This window comes from Mixophyes fleayi, chromosome 7 (assembly GCF_038048845.1).
Source record: "Mixophyes fleayi isolate aMixFle1 chromosome 7, aMixFle1.hap1, whole genome shotgun sequence".
Lineage (NCBI taxonomy): Eukaryota > Metazoa > Chordata > Amphibia > Anura > Limnodynastidae > Mixophyes > Mixophyes fleayi.
In genome coordinates, this window is record NC_134408.1 from 110,153,320 (window position 1) to 110,174,331 (window position 21,012).

At 40.3% G+C, this 21,012-nt stretch overlaps 1 protein-coding gene across 2 annotated transcripts in view; it reads left to right on the plus strand.

Annotated features, from left to right (window-relative positions):
* The window catches only part of SPAG16 (sperm associated antigen 16), a 696,430-nt gene that overhangs the window by 368,751 nt on the left and 306,667 nt on the right, over nucleotides 1–21,012 (plus strand). For both annotated transcript variants that reach the window (XM_075180327.1, XM_075180328.1), the window contains exon 13: nucleotides 12,122–12,248. In XM_075180327.1, coding sequence (XP_075036428.1) covers nucleotides 12,122–12,248 — 127 coding nt within the window. The remainder of the gene's footprint in view (nucleotides 1–12,121; nucleotides 12,249–21,012) is intronic.

A 21,012-nucleotide genomic window follows, 5' to 3' on the forward strand; every position in this document is an offset into this window, starting at 1 on the left:
CAAAAATAAACAAAATACAAATAAGCAAGGGACATGAGAAACAATAGAATCAATAAAAAATCAATACAAGAGGCAATAGAGAGAGCAACTACAAGAAGACACAACTAAAACAAAGGAAACATCGCACAGAGGATGAGGTGATAAGAGGTAAAGAGGGACAAATTTGTAAGATTTAACATTAAAGATGATTTAGGAAATAAATGGAGACAATGGGTGGAGGGATGCGAGTGGGAAAGGTAGGTGGAATGAGAGGAGGGAATTGTCCCAGAATGGGGTGGGATAGCCAAGTGTGAAAAGGTGAGTTTTGAGGGAGTGTTTGAAATATTCTAGGTTAGGGGTGAGTCTGGTTGGGTGGGACAGGAAGTTTCAAATGTGGGAAGCAGCGCAGGCAATGTCCAAATGGCTGGAGTGTGAGGTGGTGACAGGTGATGAGGAGAGGCAAAGGTCATTGACAGAATGTAGTGGGTGAGTAGGGGAGTAGACAAGGTTGTATATGTAGGAGGGGGGAGGCGTTAAAGAGGCTTTTTAAATGAGCTTAAGCAAATGCAATTGAATTCTGGATGGAATGGGGAACCAATGGGGGGGTCTTGCAGAGAGGCACATCGTAAGAGAAACGACAGGTGAGAAAAATTAGTCGCAAAGCCACATTCAGGACAGATTTCAGGTGGTACAGATGTTTGCCAGGCAAACCAGAGAGGAGAAGATTGTAATTATCAAGGTGGGAGATGAAAAGAGCATGAATCACGAGCTACTGGTGAATGGGGGTGGAAGGAGAAACAGGAATAGGTGAATGGTAGTTGGAGGGAAGAATGAGTATAATTGATGGAAGATTCTGTTGAAAATAAGGATGTTCGTTATTATGATTTTCTTTGTCTATAAGGTGATCTTAATAAATTTAATTGCTATGAAAGGGTTCTTTTGATGAGACTGAGGGTAATGAGGGGGTTAATTGATATGGGGATTAATTAAAAATGGGGAGGAGGGAGTTGATGATTGTAAAAGGGTTAATGATGTTCACTGTTGTCATGATGACACTAAGAGTTAATGATTTTGAGGAGGCGTTAATTAATTATGAGAGGGATGATATTGTTTGGCGGTCACAATAGTGTTCTTTGTTTTACATGGCAGTCACTAGGATACTCTCTGCATTGTATGGTGTCACTAGGTTGCTCTCTGCATTGTATGGGGGTCACTAGGTTGCTCTCTACATTGTACGGCGGTCACTAGGTTGCTCTCTGTATTGTATGGTGTCACTAGGTTGCTCTCTGCATTGTATGGAGGTCACTAGGTTGCTCTCTGCATTGTATGGGGGTCACTAGGTTGCTCTCTACATTGTACGGCGGTCACTAGGTTGCTCTCTGTATTGTATGGTGGTCACTAGGTTGCTCTCTGCATTGTATGGCGATCACTAGGTTGCTCTCTATTAAAGTAATTCTATCGTTTTAAAATAAGCATTGCCCAATCAATTGTATGTGTGTCCAAAGCACAAAGTGATTTATTTTAGCAGATGTAAATAGTCAACAATTCAATACATTATTATATTATGATAAAGTACAGTACAGCACAGCCAATACCAAAAGATAAGTACATACCAATGCAATCGCTTGCACACGCTGCGCACCCACGGGACCCGATGGACAATATTCTGTATAGAATATTGTGTCAGAGTTGACTGAGGCCCCAGTGAGATGCAGCTAATATATATACAGTCAGTGTTTTATTGTGAACAATAGAGATGACGTAGATTGTTTCTATAGGTCCAGACGTTGGGTGGGTTACTCTCTAATATCAATAACTAAAGTATGCAATGTGCGATCTCTTTGCCGACTGCACCGGACAGCTGCTAAAGATTAGGGCTTCAATATGATATCAGGCATGACACCTTTCCTATTACCTAAACCTTTAATAACACTACAATGTACATATAATCACTATATATCTATCTATATATATATATATTTATATATCTATATATATATATATATATATATATATAGACTAATAATAAACCGAATACTATCTGCTCCTGAATTACAGTGTAACAGAACCAATATGAAATTATATAAATAACTAACTGTTGTAATGCGAGTGTGTGCGTGCGTATTTTACCGTGCGAATGCACCACGCCACGTAACACGTGGCGTACGCTTCGCAATACGCACGGCAAACCAATATTAAACCAATATACTTTCGTTCATCCAATTATACGACTTCAACAGTCCACCCTTTGATAGTACAATAAACTATCATCTTAAAGATGTTATAAGCAGGATCTCAGTACCACGTTTCATTGTTATGTAATACAAATCCCCCTTGGTGTATGTCCACACTGTTTGTAGATCTAAACAAGTTATCATAAGAGAGAGTCTTAATCCTCTAAACGACTTCTTCTTTTACTATAAACCGTACACTTCTGGAGCTTGGAGATAACCTTTTGTATGCCCTTCAAGGGTGCAATAAAACACTTAATACATTATTTGGAAAGGTACACGGTACAGTAGGACGTGTATCAGCTATACAGAATTCTCTACTACAGTTCTTCAAGTTTAACAGGTTCTTCTGTCCAACGCATGTCTTTAAGCTCAGAATACATTTAAACACTTCATGTTCATCAATAGCATCATCCTATGTCTATCAATAATGTCATATGCAATCTCCTTCAGCTTGCGTTAATATACACACATCTAATAATGTCACCAGTTCTTTTCATCAACACTTGTGGGCGGGCTATTGTCTGCTCGTTCTTCCCAGTCTCTCAATACTCAGATTTAACAGTGATCGGTTTGCAAAGCATTGGGAGACTTCTGACTAAGGGACCTAGGTGTCCTACTTTTTCCCCTAGTGACCTCCCACCCATAGTTCGGGTACCTCAAGAATATTTAGTGGAAAGAGAACTAATCCTACTTGATATAATCACTGAGGCACGTGTGAGCACGCCCAGCACTTTGTTTGGTCTAAAACCTTACCCTCCCAAGAATGATAATCATTCTCAAGGATGCCTGCTCAAGTCCGAATATTACTGGACTGGCATCGCTGGGTGTATCTCTTTTCTAACCATGGGGTCGCCGTACTTACGGACGTAATGCTACTCAGACAATAGCCCCTCGCACTTTCTCCAAGCTCCAAGGTTTCCAAATTTTCCTTTACCCCTGAATTGAATAGAGTAATTGACTGGACTGATTATGCTACTAACTTCTTCCTCCCCAATACCTCCTTATCATTACCCAAACCAGTCTCTGTCACCTGCTAATAATCATTAAGAATTAACCGTCCTGAGAAGAGAGTGAAATGAGAGAACACAAAAGAGGAAAAACTACAACTTCATGCTGGACAACAGTCTTAGCCTTTGGCTCAGGTGCTACTAACTGCATTCGAGGAATTCCAGTACAGACTCATGAGTGCCCTTGGACCCTTCTCTGAGTGTTGGCCCCTCTGCAGTGGGTGGTATGGGCACCAGTGTGTCTCTGCTACCCTTGAAGCCGTGAGGCTGGTAGCCTACACCTGGTACCTGTCTGGCAAATAACCTAAGCTTAAGAGATTTCTGTTCCACAACTTACTCTCCCGATCCAACATCCTGACAGTTAGTGTGACCTTTCAGGAAACAGTGTTTTGGACGTTCTCGGTTACTGTCTCACTATTTACCTTCTCTCAAGGTCTAACCTAGCCTCCCAGTTACAATCTCATCTCACGAGGGGTCAAGAACATTTCAAAAACTGACAGGTTAGGAGTCTGCCACGGGGGGATCTTTTGGTAGCAGGAAAGGACTAGTGGCACTTCAATCAAGTTCCAACTCTTATTCTATTCAATTCATTCTACCGAGTACCACTACTTTATGTTCACACTGGTTTATGGCTAATTGAAAGTATGTGATTTGTTACCACTACTCATACATTATACATCTATTATCAATAACATGAATACCCCTATCATCTATTATAACTCTAGGACTATCACATTGAATAACAAAAGCTTTGGGTATGATACAGTAATACATTAGACACATTTCAATACACCTCTACCTAGACATTTTTCATTGGTACACCAGTATATACTTGAGGATCCTGCATGGTGGTAATTGGATGACATGTATTTGTTTTACCTGGAGGAAAACCCATCAGCAGGAGGGATATGGGATGGCTCTATTGGTCTACCTTGTCCATCTCTCCAGAGTCCACCAGACTCCTTACCACATCTCTTCACCTTCCAGACAGTTTATTCCTCGGGTAACACAAATCTTCCTATATTAACCAATATGTGTATGCGTGCATGTGTGTGTGTGTTCACCTTTTTAAAACTAAAACAATACAACGAAAAACAAACAAAACATAGATTTGTTAGCTGTCACATAAAACCCTGCTGTCTATTTGACAGCTATGTTCTCCCTGGTGTGACAGCCATGTATGGTTGTGCGTGTAAGTGTGGACCTTACTAGCAGCTACTTCAGTTGGTAACTGTGTCACTGTCTAAAGTCCTCTATGTAGTGTCCTAATCATGTGCTGGTATTGCTATAAAACGATTTCTCAGTCACCTCAACATCGCCCTCTAGACTAGAAAAATGCTAAAGACCAATGTATATCAATCGATTTTCCCTCTGCCAACTCACATGTCATTCTCAGTACCTCATATTCAGCTACTTGACTAAGTGGGAAAGGCAAAGAGGTCTCTTTCTATAACACTTTCTTCAAATATAACAGTATCCAGTACATGTCTGTCTAACAGTGAAAAATATAAAACATGAAAATTCTACATTTTCTAGGGTTTCACATTATGTCGTATCTTGTGGTAAAAATCCTACTCCAGTGTTCAACACAGAGATGCATATCTGTATGCCTATCCTCTAGCAATCTCCTGTCTCCACCCTTTGTGCATCCATAAAAAGGCACATTTTTGTACAGGAGGCACGAATCGTAAAACAAAAAAACAAAACAGATATGCAATCTATAAAACATGAATCGTATTTCCACAACAGAACCTTTCTGCTTAAAATCAGCAGTTTCTATACACATGAAAACAAAACCCCTGACTGTTTCTGTAACTCATGTCAATCTAGTGTGTGTATCTCTGAATTTGTCTTATGTAAAAAAAAATATGTTTTAGCCCCATTGTTGAGACTGTGTCTGATTTTATCTCTACCAGAGCAGAGAGAGAGAGAGGAGAGAGAGACTAGCATTTGTGTAAAGAATGGGAAATAGGAAAGCAATGAATGATGGAAATACAAAGGTTTGAATACAAACATACATGTAGAAAGGGAGATTTTTACAACAAAATGACAGCTGGATTGGACTCTGACTCTATGGGGAAATGGCTGTATTCATTCCACTGTTCCCCTTAGCTATTTGCTAACTATGACCCCTCCCCATACTTGACTAGGGGGTCTTAACAGTGCAATCCAGTGTCGTCCGTCATTTGTTCATTAAGAACTCGGTATCTCATTGACTACATACCTTTTCAACGGACTTTTCTAACTTATGATAGAGAAATGTAAAAATGTACTCTAAGTGACTCATATTTTCTCTGAAATACATAAAACGATATTTTGGAGCAAAGTATGTACATACTTCATTGTTGGATAATGATTCTCAGCCAAACAAATTATCATGGGACACTGCAGCCTAAAACAAAAGAGTGTTCCAATTGTCTATTGTTAATTTGTCTTTCAAGAGTGATTCTTCTATTTCTCTATCTCCCCTTTTGATCACTAAGTCTATACTCCTTTTGTGTCCCCTTTACCTGTGAGAAGAAAAACAAGATAGTTATCTTAAAACAGCAAACACAACAAACATTTCTATTCTTTGCCGTCGGCTAGCAATTTGGGAAAACAAACATTTCACAACACAAATGAACAAACAAAATCAACAAAGGTTACCTTTTAGAAATCAGTTTCCTGCACACTACTACTTACCACAGTTTAAACCCCACCTGTTTGTAGGACTACAGGTCTGACCTAACCTCCAGGGTTGACTATGGTTCTCCCCCAAGGCATTGGCTGCTATGAGGTGCACAGGAAACTGTTGAGAAGTCTCCGAGACTTGTGTGCGCCGTCTCTGTGGGTGTCTATGTGATTCCCCCTTGCTTCGTGTCCCATTTTCTTAGCCTTGGCTCTAATATTTTCTTTGCAATCTTTCCTCAAATGTCCCTTTTTAAGACAGTTAAAACACTTCAAAGATTTCTGTTTCTTTCGTCCCTTATAGTGGTTTTTATAATTCTGAGGTTGTGGATGTAGTTTTTCTAATGCCTGGATACTCAACATCATTAACTTATCACTCTGCGCTTTTTCCTTTTTACATATATTTTTATCATGTTCTATTGCATGTCCTCTAATATCAGTTACCGTGAGACCTCTCCAATTAGGAAAAGAGGTTTGTATCCAGGTCCTTAGATCCCCCCGGAGGCCGTCCATTAGTACTGCAACAGTTACCTCCCTGTAATGTGAATTTACCATTATATCCCATATTCCTGTGTACTTAATAATGCCCGCTAGCGCCCTTGAAAAATAATCAGTTGTATTCTCATTACCTTTTTGTTTGATGTTGTATATTTTGCCCCATTCCACAGTCACTGGAAAATATACGGTCAACTCTTTGATTATACGTCCAATATTACGCTGATTGTTATCCTCAGTTAAGGGTTTATCCTTTTCCAAGCTACAACCCTCAAGGAACTTCTGTATATCAGTATCGAGAGGAAGACAAGCTCTAAACAGCACTCGCCAATCTTTATTAGTAGGTTCATGTGCATTACCTAAATGTCTAATAAATTTCTGACACTTGGCCAAATCTTTTCTAGGATCAGGGAAATCAGACATAATTGTAAATAGTTCCGTCTTAGTCCATGGAGAATACACTGCTACCTGTTTCATGGGAACTACACCATCTCCGCTTTCCCATTGGGAACTGCTGTTCTGCGGATAGGATATAAGCCTACTAAATCACTCTGTTCTGACCTAGTTGCTGGAATTGCTGTTGCAGTATAATGAATGTCTCCCCCTGTGTTAACCTTTTCATTATTCTCACCACTTTCAGCAGCTGCCCCTGCTGGTGGGACCGTTCCTCTTCTTTGTCCTGAAACATTACTTTTAACATTACTTAAAACACCATACAAGTTACTAGTTACCATTTTTACATTTTTGGTATTGGCTGTACTTCCCGCCCCAACCAAATTTATCGGGGGCGTGTTTGCGCTCAGTTCGCCACGCTTTGCAACGCACACTTCCGGAATGCTTGTTTCCGGTACGCTTACTTCCGCTGAACACGTGTTTTTCGCTACACTCACTTCCGCTGTGCGTTCGCTGCTCTGCCACGTGTTACCTTCCATTTGCCACAATTTTAAACAGTCATCATGTTCAATTCTCGTTTTTGTTGATTTAATCAACCGCACTTTATCTCTAACATTATTTAACACCTCTGAGTCAAGAGTACCTATGTTTGGGAAAGGTTTCACACACTCCCGGGTCATCTTGACCCATTTGTCGCAATATGCCGTAGCATACGCACTGTATTTATTATACATAACATATTTTGCCGAACCAACCGGCCATTCATTAGGCAGCACAACATGAACTATCTCTAGCGTTTGCTTCGTATCCATTGTGAAAACAACCTATTTCTCAACGCTACACAAAAAGACTTTTACCTGTTCTCCTTTGAAACAGAACTTACTAGAGATTTTTTTATTCATGGACGTTTTCAACAGGCACGTCCCCTTAAGATATCAATGCCCTTCCTAGTTTGAGTACTTTACCACTGTCAGCACCAGATCTCAATCAAGAATATCAGTGGTTGCAGCGTATTTCCTCCCACATCTCCCAAGTCGCAATCACGGCTGCACTAAATCAACCATGCGGTCCGATCGCACGGCTTACGGATACTAACTTTCGGTAACCTTTGCGATTAATATTTGGGAATGCCGCGAAAACCTGTTATTTTCGCTTCGAGTATGCCATGCATACTCTGTGGTGTCTCTTTATCACCTGCTCTTATTAGAACAGAACACCACTCACACAAAGGTTTCTTTATATCCTGCTCAGCCCTAGAACAGAACCTTTGTTGTCAGGTCACCTTTTTTAACATGCCCCGTCAGACACACCTGAACTACAGCGCTATGAATTTTTAAATAGTACCACACTGCCCTCCCAATACTCAATCACAGCCTTGCCATGCGGTCGATTTGCACAGCTCAATGATTCATTATGCGGACCACAGATAACACCGCAATGCTCTGTCCCTTCCAGCAAACAATACCCTTTATCAGTGAATGTCGTGATTAGTATTGGGTGCACGTGCGAAAACCTATAGTTGCCTATAAGTAACCAGTATATTTTTGCCTTTATGTATTTATTCACATACACACACATAACCTTTGTTTTCTGTACAGAAAATAACTTTCCCAAACAATGGCACTATCTTTTCAGAGACTTTACCAAGTGCTTACAGTATGCATATAACAACTATCAAAACTATTGTTCAACCACGTGGCAAATCTACCGGAAGTTCGCGTACGCACAGCAGGAACTACACATACGCACAGCAATGCAATACACTTTAAAACATAAAACGACAATAAAAAGAAATATTTTTCTTTCTTGTCCCTAGATTCTAATTAGCGTTCCTTCAGTCTATGCAACAACGGACATTCGGTTTCGCAACACACAGTGAACCACAGGTATTAGACGCATTACGTTCTTTCCTGCTTTATACGACGCGTCCGTCAATCCACCCTTTGTTGAGGAACCGAATATCGTAAGCGTTGCATACCTGCCGGTAACGTAACTCCTAACTCACGAGCCCCCAAATTATTAAAGTAATTTTATCGTTTTAAAATAAGCATTGCCCAATCAATTGTATGTGTGTCCAAAGCACAAAGTGATTTATTTTAGCAGATGTAAATAGTCAACAATTCAATACATTATTATATTATGATAAAGTACAGTACAGCACAGCCAATACCAAAAGATAAGTACATACCAATGCAATCGCTTGCACACGCTGTGCACCCACGGGACCCGATGGACAATATTCTGTATAGAATATTGTGTCAGAGTTGACTGAGGCCCCAGTGAGATGCAGCTAATATATATACAGTCAGTGTTTCATTGTGAACAATAGAGATGACGTAGATTGTTTCTATAGGTCCAGACGTTGGGTGGGTCCAGGCCAGACAGGTAATAGGTTGATTCAATCTAAGGAATCCAAAGGTGGGGGTCTTCTCTCCAGGGGGTCTGCTCCTTTTCATAGCCAGTATCATACAAAGGTTTACTCTCTAATATCAATAACTAAAGTATGCAATGCGCGATCTCTTCGCCGACTGCACCGGACAGCTGCTGATGATTAGGGCTTCAATATGATATCAGGCATGACACCTTTCCTATTACCTAAACCTTTAATAACACTACAATGTACATATAATCACTATATATATATATATATATATATATATATATATATATATATATATATATATATATATATATATACTAATAATAAACCGAATACTATCTGCTCCTGAATTACAGTGTAATAGAACCAATATGAAATTATATAAATAACTAACTGTTGTAATGCGAGTGTGTGCGTGCGTATTTTACCGTGCGAACGCACCACGCCACGTAACACGTGGCGTACGCTTCGCAATACGCACGGCAAACCAATATTAAACCAATATACTTTCGTTCATCCAATTATACGACTTCAACATCTCTGTATTGTATGGAGGTCACTAGGTTGCTCTCTGCATTGTATGGCGGTCACTAGGTTGCTCCTTTGTATTGTATGGCGGTCACTAGGTTGCTCTGTGTATTGTATGCCAATCACTAGGATGCCATCTGTATTGTATGAGAAGCACAGGATGCTCTCTGTATTGTATATCTATCAATAATACGGACTAAACTATCATGCAAAGCAGCATAATACTGCTTTGTCTTCTAATACATTTTGCATGGCACTTTCATGGAAGTATTTTTGTTTAATTTGAACAGAAAATGTGTTATTTGAATTGCTGATGCTAGTGTCTACAACACCATTTTATTTAAAAGAATGTTGTTGTTTTTTATTACCTTTGGAAGCCACCCTAAAAAAGTGATACAGAGGGCACTGAGAGGGTGGAAACTCTTCTTGGGGATAAGGGAATACCCGCCATCACGATTGGGACACCCTAAAGTTTTATGTACAGGTAGGCAGAGGCATTGTGATTTTTTTTTTCTTTTCTACTTATAGGGAGACTTTAGAAGTGGTGGGAGATTAACAGTGGGGGAGACGCCCGTTAAAATGATCTATTTTACAGTGACTGGGCTTTATTCAACAGCAATGAATTTTCAGACACAACTACTATTACATTAATATTAACCCTGGGAACTACCTGATGCTGGTTTAAGCTCTATCACTCAGATAACCAATGCTCACTGTTGTGCTGACTATGCCTACTTGTTTTTGTTCTACCTATCAGATTAGTGATTTGCCTATTTGTGTTTTAGGCCCATCTACCATTGCGTGTTACATTGGTCTCGCATACACTGATGTGACTAGTGTGCTAATCACGCCTACTTTAGTGTTGGCCCCGTCTGTCGTTGATTTGGTCCCGCTTGCGCAAGGCTACTTTCAGAATTTTTTTCCAAGGCCACTTTCAGTTCCCAATTCACCCTGCTAACAGGTACTACAAAAAAGGGACTATTCACATGATCCTAACAATTTACCAGCACTTTGAACAGTAGTGTCCCTATTAATGGAATTATAGATTATTTTTTTGTGCAATCCAGTCCCTAACTGAATCGCACTGGACATACCAAAAACATACATTTAAGCATTTTAAATAAAGGTGACCAATTATTTTTGAATATTGTACACCCAGCTACAAACACCATCAAGTACTAAACAAATTAATAATATACTAGGTAGAATCTATTATGAATTTGAAAGCCAAATAGACACTTTTGAAAGCCAAGAGCTTGTTCATACATGTTTATAGATCAATCCCAATATGCAGACTCTCACCTCAAAATGTTTCCAGCAACATCTTTAAAACAAAGAAGTATTGTCCCTGCTATAGAAGTACATATGGTAGGTATGACAAAAGTTTGTGTGTAGTTTTGGCTAATTCAATACCTGAGAGCAGGGAGCTTAGTCTGATTTGCTCAGCTAGAGGCTCTATGGCTAGAACGATATAAGGGGAGACAGGGGGCAGCTCTATCTAGTGCCATTTGTGATGGGAAACCTGATTTTTTTGAAACTCTTTATAAAATGCTCTGGAAGAAATCCACTCTAAATAAACAATATAAGATTTAGCTAAACATTATTTATTGAGACCCACAGATTTTTTTATATAGCTAAATGTATATTTACACCCTCTTTATGAATATTTCCGTAATGCCTTTTTCTCATGCCACCTGTCAGAGTCCGTCACATTAGTCCATTTTCACATTGCATAGTATCTCGACCAGACTCTTCCTGTTGTGGCAGCTAATTAATCTCACCAAAGTCTTCCTGCAGCCCACTTGTCTATCCTTTGTGTCAATTACCATAAGCTGGTGCTGTATGCACAGTGTGCTCTGGTTTCCTGCATAGTCTGCCTGCTTTCCCTGTTGACATACAAGGGTGTGAGTTATAATTACATCTCATGGCTCTGCTGGAAATTCATCTGGGACGTGTTATTTAAAGCAGCAATATATACGTTTCTGCAGAGACTGAGTAATAAGCAGCCCTGAGAGAGGGCAACCTAACTAGTTGAAATCTGTCTTGTGCTGTGCAATAGAATAGTAATTACTTGACATATTGACATTCAAACTAAACATATTAACTCCTCCTTTTTTTTCAAGCTCACTTATCAGGTTTTAATTTTTTTTGCTCTTTGAAATGTTCTACTTTTCTACTTGTTTATTCTTTATCTGAATACATTAACACAATTATGGAAATACTCTACTAACATTTATCAATAAATGACTGATTTTTAACAACAGTGTAAGAATATTTTCAGCATTCAATATTCATTGTTTTATTCAATCTCTTCAAATATTAATGCACTGCTTACATTTCTGGATTATCAAGAACAGTTATTTTTTAAAAAAATTCCACACTTATTATTCTAGGGCAATGGTCAGAAAATAACTGATTGTTACTATTTCTCTTATCAGTGAAAGGTGCAGGCACACCATGAGAGGCCATGTGGATTCTGTCAATAGCATTGAGTTCCTGCCCTATTCCAACATTGTGCTAACTAGTTCTGCGGACAAGACCTTGTCTCTGTGGGATGCCAGAATGGTAAGTCTATCATTTGTCTCACTTCTTGCCAAAACTAAACTTTTCACACAAGGCAATTTCCGCAAGCAATCTGTCTGGTATAGACCAATGCGACCAATGCCATCAATTAAAATCTGGTTTTGCTTGACGTTGATTTGGGTGGTCATTAGCAAGCTGCACTACTAGGTCCTCGTGTCATTCAGATTTTCAGTCTGAACACTAAACCTTCGAATTGTACAATTTGGCCATTACATGTATTGAAAGATTGGGTGTGGATCACGCTAGTATTAAATCAACTCATCTGCCTGTTGCAGCGTAGTGCACATCAAAGGCATATGACTGTTTGATAGGATGTGTAATGGGTTAAACCAACACACGTTTTCTATGACTTTCATCAAAAACTTGTTTTCTTCTCTTGTTATTCCATAGTGTAAAGAAATGTGGCTTATTTAAAGGTCAGCATATGGCAGCTGATCTGATCCACTGTAGGCTGAAAGAGAGATAGCATAAGGTAGCCAATGCAGCTGACATACGCCAGTCATGCAGAATTGTAGATAGGAAACCTTTTAAGCTGATTAACTTTGTAGATTATTTCCACAACAAAGGCACAAACACTGCATAAATACTATGCATTAAAAGAAATCCTAAAGTGTAACTCCACAATGTTTTTATTGTTTTTGTCATTCTAACACTATTATTACCAGCAAACTGCAGTCAGTGTCACTGACCCCATTTTTTCCCCACCAAGAACACATGTCTGTCACCTACATGGATGAAGAGGGAAGAGTGTGCTGTACATACACGGGAATAGCAACAATAACTAGACTATAGATATACACAGAGATCATAACACCAACACAGTTGCACAGTAATACCTCAACTCTAAGAGACACACTAGTATACAAAGATTTACAAAGGCAATGCACAGAGATCACTCACAGTACAGCAGCATTGTACAATTGGGATTATTATAATCATTTATATGTGCTAGTCAGTTTTAAAGGTGTAAAAGTATTACATGAAGCAATGATTTTCAACTATATTTCCTGATCTCATAAAGCACAGAGTTTTTAGTGATGTAGCAATCCAACACCAAGGTCAGGCTGGTCTTTAAAGTTACCAGGATATCCTCTGCTAGATCCCAAACGTACATCTGCTTCAGTGACATGATTTGCACAAAATAAAATAAAAAGAGTCTATATTTCCCTATAATATTGCTATACCATTAATCAAATATGTATATATTCCAAATGATTATTAAATATTTTTAAATGTGTGTGTTGTGCATAGAATATATACAGTCATGGGCAAAGGTTTTGAGAATGACACAAGCACAGGTTTTCATGAAGTTTGCTGCCTCAGTGTTTTTAGACCTTTTTGTCAGATAGTGATATATATATATATATATATATATATATATATATATATATATATATTATGATATACTGAAGTAAAATTGCAAGCATTTTATAAGTAAAACCTAAAACGCCTGCGCTGATATAGATTTGGTACTGTCCCAGTCACCCTTGCTCCTTTTGTCTCAGTTCTGCCCTTTTCCCACTAGATTATAAGCTCTCTCATGAGCAGTGCTATCCTTTACCTTTTTTTTTACATTTGCATTTGTTTTGTATATGTATCTTTTACTGTCTGTCTGGCACTGTCAAGCGCTGAGGTATCTTACAAATCAATTACAATAGTAATTATAATAATAGTTTTGCACCTTCAGACACACAAAATTACTTTTGTGTGTCTGAAGTAGATTTAATAATGAAGATTTAATAGATTTAATAATGAAGTCCTGATGTCCATTCACTCTCAAGATAATTTAAAATATAAATGACGCAGTATTTTTGGATAAAACGTTTACGTTAATAACGTGTTATAGGTTGGATGTGTTCCATTCTGCACACTTTCAGGTTGATTTGCAAACCTGAAACTAGACATAGACTGATTTACAGGGGCAATTCTAAGGACCTGGAAGTGAGTGAGCACATTGAAATGTGCTATGGTCATGTAGGTGCACATAAGTATTAAGTGGGGACCCTGTCTTGAAATAGTTTGCAATCTATTTGACATATCATTTAAGGCTAAAATACGTCCTTCTGGACAATGTCTCATTATTGTTAGCTCTCATTGGCATTACCTGTGGTTCCATACATTAAAATGTGTATGATTTTACTTGAATCAATACACTTATAATTTGCACTCATTTAATTGTATAGTATATTTATCATTATTATTATCAGCATCAGCTATTTATATAGCGCCACTAATTCTGCAGCGCTCTACAGAGAACACAATCACATCAGCAGTGTCGGACTGGGGCATGAAGGACCCACCGGGGGACTGCAATGCTAGGGGGCCACCAGAGGGGGTGTGGCCAGCCATCATAGAGGCGAGACCAGACACTAGAGAAGGAGTGGTCAGCCCACGAAGTACAGCTAGCACCATAGTGTAGTATATGAAGAATGCAGTGTGTATATAAAGAGTACACAGTCTTCACCTGCCCCTTAGATTGGGCATAACAGTCACCAAAAATAGGGATTGTCCCACTAGACTCAGAACAATTGACAGACTGTCCTACCTGTTCTTGTCACTTTCACCACCTGTGGCTGCTGGTTTCTTTAGTTGCGACTTGTCTGGAATCTTGAATGTTGGATGCCCTATTTGGAAAAAAATGGCTACATTTAGAAAATTACAACCAGCCCCAACGTTAATTCAATGGGACCCACAATTAATACTTAGGCCTTCCTCCAGCCCCAACATTAAAGTAATAGTATTCCCATTAATAAATAAACTTACTTCCCTCCTCCAGACAGCCCCAGCAATAAATTAATAGCATTTACGCATAATAAATATACCCATTTCCGCAACCGTCACTGCCATTTAAATAATTAATATTCACATTTAATAAATACCCCTCATGCTCCTCAAACTCAGCCCCACATTCAATTAATAACCCTCAAACCACCCCTCTTAGATTAATTGTCCCCACTATAAAATAAAATTGCCCCACCATCACCCCACAAACAAAATAGCACCTATTAGTTAGCCACCATCTACCACACATACATTACACTGTGCCACCACTCACACATTACTGTGCCCCTTCATCACCATGCTGTGCCACTTGCTTTTATTGCATCGTGAGGACCCATGTCTGGAACATGGCATATAGGGACACCCATTTCCTAAGGGGTATGTTTAGGAGCAGTTTGTCACCAGAGCTACCAGATGAGATTTACACTTTGACTTTGCATAAAGTACTGACATGGACTGCAAGATGGGGAAAGTGTCATGTATTTTGACTGTCTGAGGACATCCACATTCCCGCATACATAAATCAATAAATAATAACAATGGTAGTTAAAGTTTTGTGTATTCTGGCCATTTGAGGATATCCGCATGTCCACTTACACCGACACCTAGCCATGGAGGCTACAGCCCTGTTCAACCACTTTGCATCATTTCAACAAGTGTTATCCCTCTTTAAAGCTGTTATGCAGTTCTTTATGTAGAATTTCACCCCTGACCAGTTCCGATCTTTCAGTATGGATGATTCGCCCATGAGGCACGCAACACAGTCTCGCTTTCCGGGCACTCGGTATGTCTGTATAAACCTCTTCAGGTGTTTCTCCACAGCCTGGACCTCCTCTCTGTCCCAGGATTTTCTCTGCACTTTTTTGAAACCTGAAAGGAAGTACAGTGGTCCATTATGGCTCCTCAAAATACAGAGAAGGCAAAGTTATTCTGCCTAGCAAAACTGTGTGTTACACCTACCTGTGAAAGCCATGGCTGGGCACTGGTGTCTGGTTGCTAGGTCCATAGACTGCCTCTCTTCTGACGTGGAAATGTCAACTAAACGCTTGCCCACTTGTCCCTCTGTCATGGGGGATTGTTCATCATCTGACATGTCGCTATGTAGCTGGACCAGTTCTGAAAAGAAACAAATATGTAAATGACCAAGGTCAAAGTCAAAAGCATATATCAGACTCCAGATTTCCCACTTACCATCTGGATCACTGTGCATCTCGTCCAAATTTTTTCCTTTGAATTCAGCCATTCTGCCACTCTTGAGAGCCATATACAGCTTGCTGATCTTGGCGAGTTGGAGGGTACCTTCTGGGAGGTGGTAATACTGCTGGTGCACCCGGATGTCCTGCCCAAGGATATCTTCCAGCTGATCCAGTTCTGTGTCGTTTAGGTTCAGGACCTTCCAGTGAGTGGCAATGTGCTTTTGAAGCTTTATGGAAGACCGCGTATGGGAATGCTTGGCTCCACACTCTTGGGCAAACAGTCTTATGCAATTGGAGTCTCTGAAGTGTGACAAGGCAGCTGGTCTGGCGAACATGTAGACATTTTGGCTATCCACTCCACATTTGGCACGCTTTTCTGTGAGAAGTTCCATTGCAGCTTCCATGGCTGGTGTCAGCAGGAAGAGGACTTTTCTCCCTCATTCTCCTCGGATTTCAATACGTAAAGTATCGGTAGAGCTTCCTCTCAACTTCGGAAAGCGCTAGGGACGCATCTTCGTGCAGGTTCGAGGTATCTCTTGAGGAGAAGGTAGTCACCAACATTTTTGAAACTTCCCCTTCCCTTCTTCGATTGAACAAGATCACCTGTGCCAGGGTGACTTTTGCAAGTAGTGCCCAGTGGTTAACTGTAGTCTCAGTGGATAGCCAACTTCGGTAGGCTTGCTGCTTCTCATTGAGGTACAAGTGCATCTTTTTCACATCTTCCGTGAAAGGTAAGAGCTGAAGAATGTTCCACTTGGATTCCTTAAAAGTTTTCAAGCCAATGAGATCAACTCGGTACATCTCACCTCATACAGCTTCCTGAAATTTGTTGTGTTTTCAACTGCAGCAGTGCAGCCCTCCATCATGGCTCTGCACTCCACAATGCTCGCTATATTTGAAGGCCATGCCCGATCTTGAGTGCCAGCGAGGGTATCCTAATTGTACCTGTCTCCTCGTCATAGCCATCTACCAACTTCACAGCGTCTACTATATGCAGAAAGTTCGAAGGGGCGGTAAAGTCTTCCATCCTCTCCAAAGGGGTAGTTCTTCTGGCCTGTAGCAGTAGCCTGCCCATTCTCTCTAAGCTTCTGACGGATGTACTCGTGCCTGCCAACATCTGATCCGACCCGGTTGAACAGATGCTGTCCCATCTGCATGATGCATCGTTAATTTTTGACTGCAAGTAAGACTTCATCCTGGTTCATGTCACTCAAGAGCTTCCAAAAGCCATCACTGATGTCAGGTGGAACAGGCTGAGCAAAGGCACACAGTGACTGGACTCTGTTCTTCACAGTGCATGAAGCCTTCAGCATCCATCTCTTTGTCTAGAAGTGTGCACGGGACCAAAACGCCATGGCCTTCCCTCATTGCCTCAGCATTGTGTGCAAAGTTGCCCCTATTGCGTAGATGTGTCATTTGCATGCACCTTTCTTTCGAGTGCTTGGGGAACTTCAGGGCCCAGACTGCTTTAGTCTCTTTGCGATGAACATGCTTCATGTGCCGGGCAATTTTTAAGAGGGGCTTCTCACAGTACAGGCAGCACTGCTTTTTGTTATACACCCTGGAGCCATCACTGTTTCTGGATAGTGTTTGGACACACGCCGCGTCATCTCTCCGACAATCTGTGTTTAAAACACAGCTAGCAGAAGGACAAGAATGGTCGTAGATACCGCTTGTGTCTGAACCGCTCTCCTCCGAAGTGTCAGGGGCAAACTCATTTCCACTGCTCTCTGGGCTATAGTCGGAGCTACCGGTGGGCTCTGTCATGCTTCACTGTCCCCGCTTTACCTTCAGCAGCAGACTGTGTCTTTACCCTCTTGGAGTACAAAGTGCCGCAGGATGCAGTCACTTCCGTTTTCCTGTTCCTGCTATACATTCGGATGGAATACTGGCCTATAGCGGTGGGATGCACACACACTTTCTCCCCTCCTCATTGGACACACGCACACTTTTGTTCCGACAAATGTGACTCGTGGGGACATACCAGATTTTTATGCTGAGCATATCACAAAGGTCCCCTGCATGGATTAGCCTTGAGAAGCTTTGTGGGGACTTCAAATTTTGACCCCGCTATGACTCAGGTCCCTATAGTGTTGGTGTTTTAACAGGTCAATGTCCCCACAGGCATATGAATGCAAGTACACACACAGACCAAGGGAGACTAAAGTCAATTTGATAGCAGCCAATTAACCTACTAATATATGTTTTTGGAGTGTGGGAGAAAATCGGAGCACCCGGAGGAAACCCACGCAAACACAGGGAGAACATAGAAACTCCACACAGATTAGGCCATGGTCAGGAATCGAACTCATGACCCCAGTAGTGTGAGGCAGAAGAGCTAACTACTTAGCCATCGTGCTGCCTGATTATTCAATAAAAAAAAGTGCAGAATCTTTCTGTAATACTAATATCACTTGTGCTTATACTTGCCTAGCTTTACTGGAAAGTTCATGAAATTCCAGTTCTCCTTAACCCCTGGAAGAGTAGGCCATCCTCCTGGGTCCTGTCCATTCTTCTAGTGAATTGAGCAGGTTGATTCGCTGGCAAATGCATCATGGAGGCACTACCTCTGCATGACAATGCGAATCATGGCATTGCGCAGCTGTGAGCAGGGATGTGAAAAGCATAGCCACTGCCCCTACATTTTCCACTTGGACTTCCCCTCCAGGATTTGCCAGAGGGGAGGTATAAAAATTAGGCAAGCATGCTAGTAGTATATAGCAACTACTAAAACTTTTCTAATAATCCTTACTTTTTATAAACAGCAATTTTTTTGGAATGCTGTGTGGTAAACAAACTATGTATAATCTTTTGTGAAACTATAGATCTAATATTTTATCCCAGACCTAATCAATGTTAATGCACAAGGTTCTAGACAGCTAAAATACATGATTCAGAGTACTTACTTTTGCTGTATCTGTAAGACATTAGGAGTAAGTAATTGACCCAGAATACAATTGGGAAAGATCAAATTCTCAAATCAGTCTTCTTGTCTCTAATTAACATCCTTGTTTTAATTGCCTCGTTAATAGTTATTGAACTTGTGGCCAACTTTTTAATCAACATGTTTAATTAGAAATTCTGTCTGAAACAGAGCACCTATGTTGTGATACTGTTAGGACGTGGAGAGTACGATTGACCCCTTCTGTGCTATTCCACAGTCATTACTAATCAAAGCGCTATTTTAATCTGCTTCCATTTGTAACAAGACAATTGAGACTGACTATTGAATCAGATAAAACACATTTGTCAGTGACATTCTACAGGTAATAGATTCATATTAAGATACAATAATTATAGTTGGTATTGAGAGAGTGCAGGCATGATTGGATAAAAGTGATGGCTTTAGTTGTGATATAGTGATTATGCATATGCATTACTCAGGACCAATGGGTATTTTTTCTTCAAGCATATTCATCTATGCAGTACTGACATCAGCCCACACATGACTTAATTGATGTTATTGTGAAGCTAAATGGCCCATGTTGTGACTCATCATCTCAAGGGCTAAATCTGGAATTACTTCATAGTGCGCAGCTGGGTCACTTTGTGAATGTGGTTCGAAAATTATTAGTTTTACTTGTTCGTACATAAATGTGTTTAAATGTTTATACTTTTACTGTACTTAACGTATTAAAAATTTACAATAAATATTTTAAGATCTTAAAACTTCTTTCTTGGCTAAATAGAAGTCCTTGTTTGTTATGCTCCTTTTAAAATATACTGTGTGCTAAAGCCAAACAGGCATTTTACCATTCTTAGTGATAATCTGGGCACAGTTTCAATGGAGTCTATGGGTAATATTAAATTTATCAAGAAATGCTGTCATGCTATAGAGAGGGGAATGGTGACAAGACTGAGGGTTATATAGTGCAAGGTGCAGGGTTCCCCCAGCAGTACAGAGTAGTAATGTTAAGCATAGAAAATTATAGTGTATAGTTGCTGTTTGTTGTAATTTGAGTTAAAAAATCATAGCAGAAAAGAGCAATTTATTACACTGTTCTCCTGTGCTAGATCGTCTGTAAAAAAATTGCTTTTATTCGCAATTGCTTCATCTTAAACCCCTTAATCACCATCACTTAAAATCTGTCTCTCTTCTTGTGACGCTGGTTTCCCTGCAGCTCCCTCCCACAGGGGTCTCTCACACTCCCAAACTTGAAGACAAACAAGGTTGTTGAGTGGGCATCCTTGTCTGACTTTGCTGCACCTACCATGTCATTCCTGAACCATCCTTCTCCTCTTGAAGTCCATTCCATCCATCTCCTTTTTTTGCACCACTTTCATAATGGGATCATTCACTGCCCCCATGCTCCTGTCTCACAATTTCTTGATAGTTTTGCCACCTGTCTCATATCCGTTCCTATCCACTGGCATATCCACTTGTCTTGTCTTCTCCCATGCATGCACCATCTCCAGTTTTTTCGAACTTGGCCTTCCAACCATGCTACCATAACCAGAGCCAACCACAGTAATTTTAGACCCACTGCGGGGGAGTCTCGAGGTTCCTATAACGTTCATGCATGGCTTATGAGGTGTGTGAATGCATGGACCTTCCTACGAATTCAGTCTAGGAGGAATATCACTGAGTGGACCAACAGGGAGCTTTTGGCCCATACAGTCACTTTTCCCTTCCTATATTCTGATGCAGTTGTAGATGCAGTCAGAGCCTTCATTCCTACCATAGTTGTCACCCCAGGAATTTTATAGCCACTCCAGCCCCTCTCAGCACACCTACCATAACCTCCTTTCCTGCAGCATCTGCAGCCAGC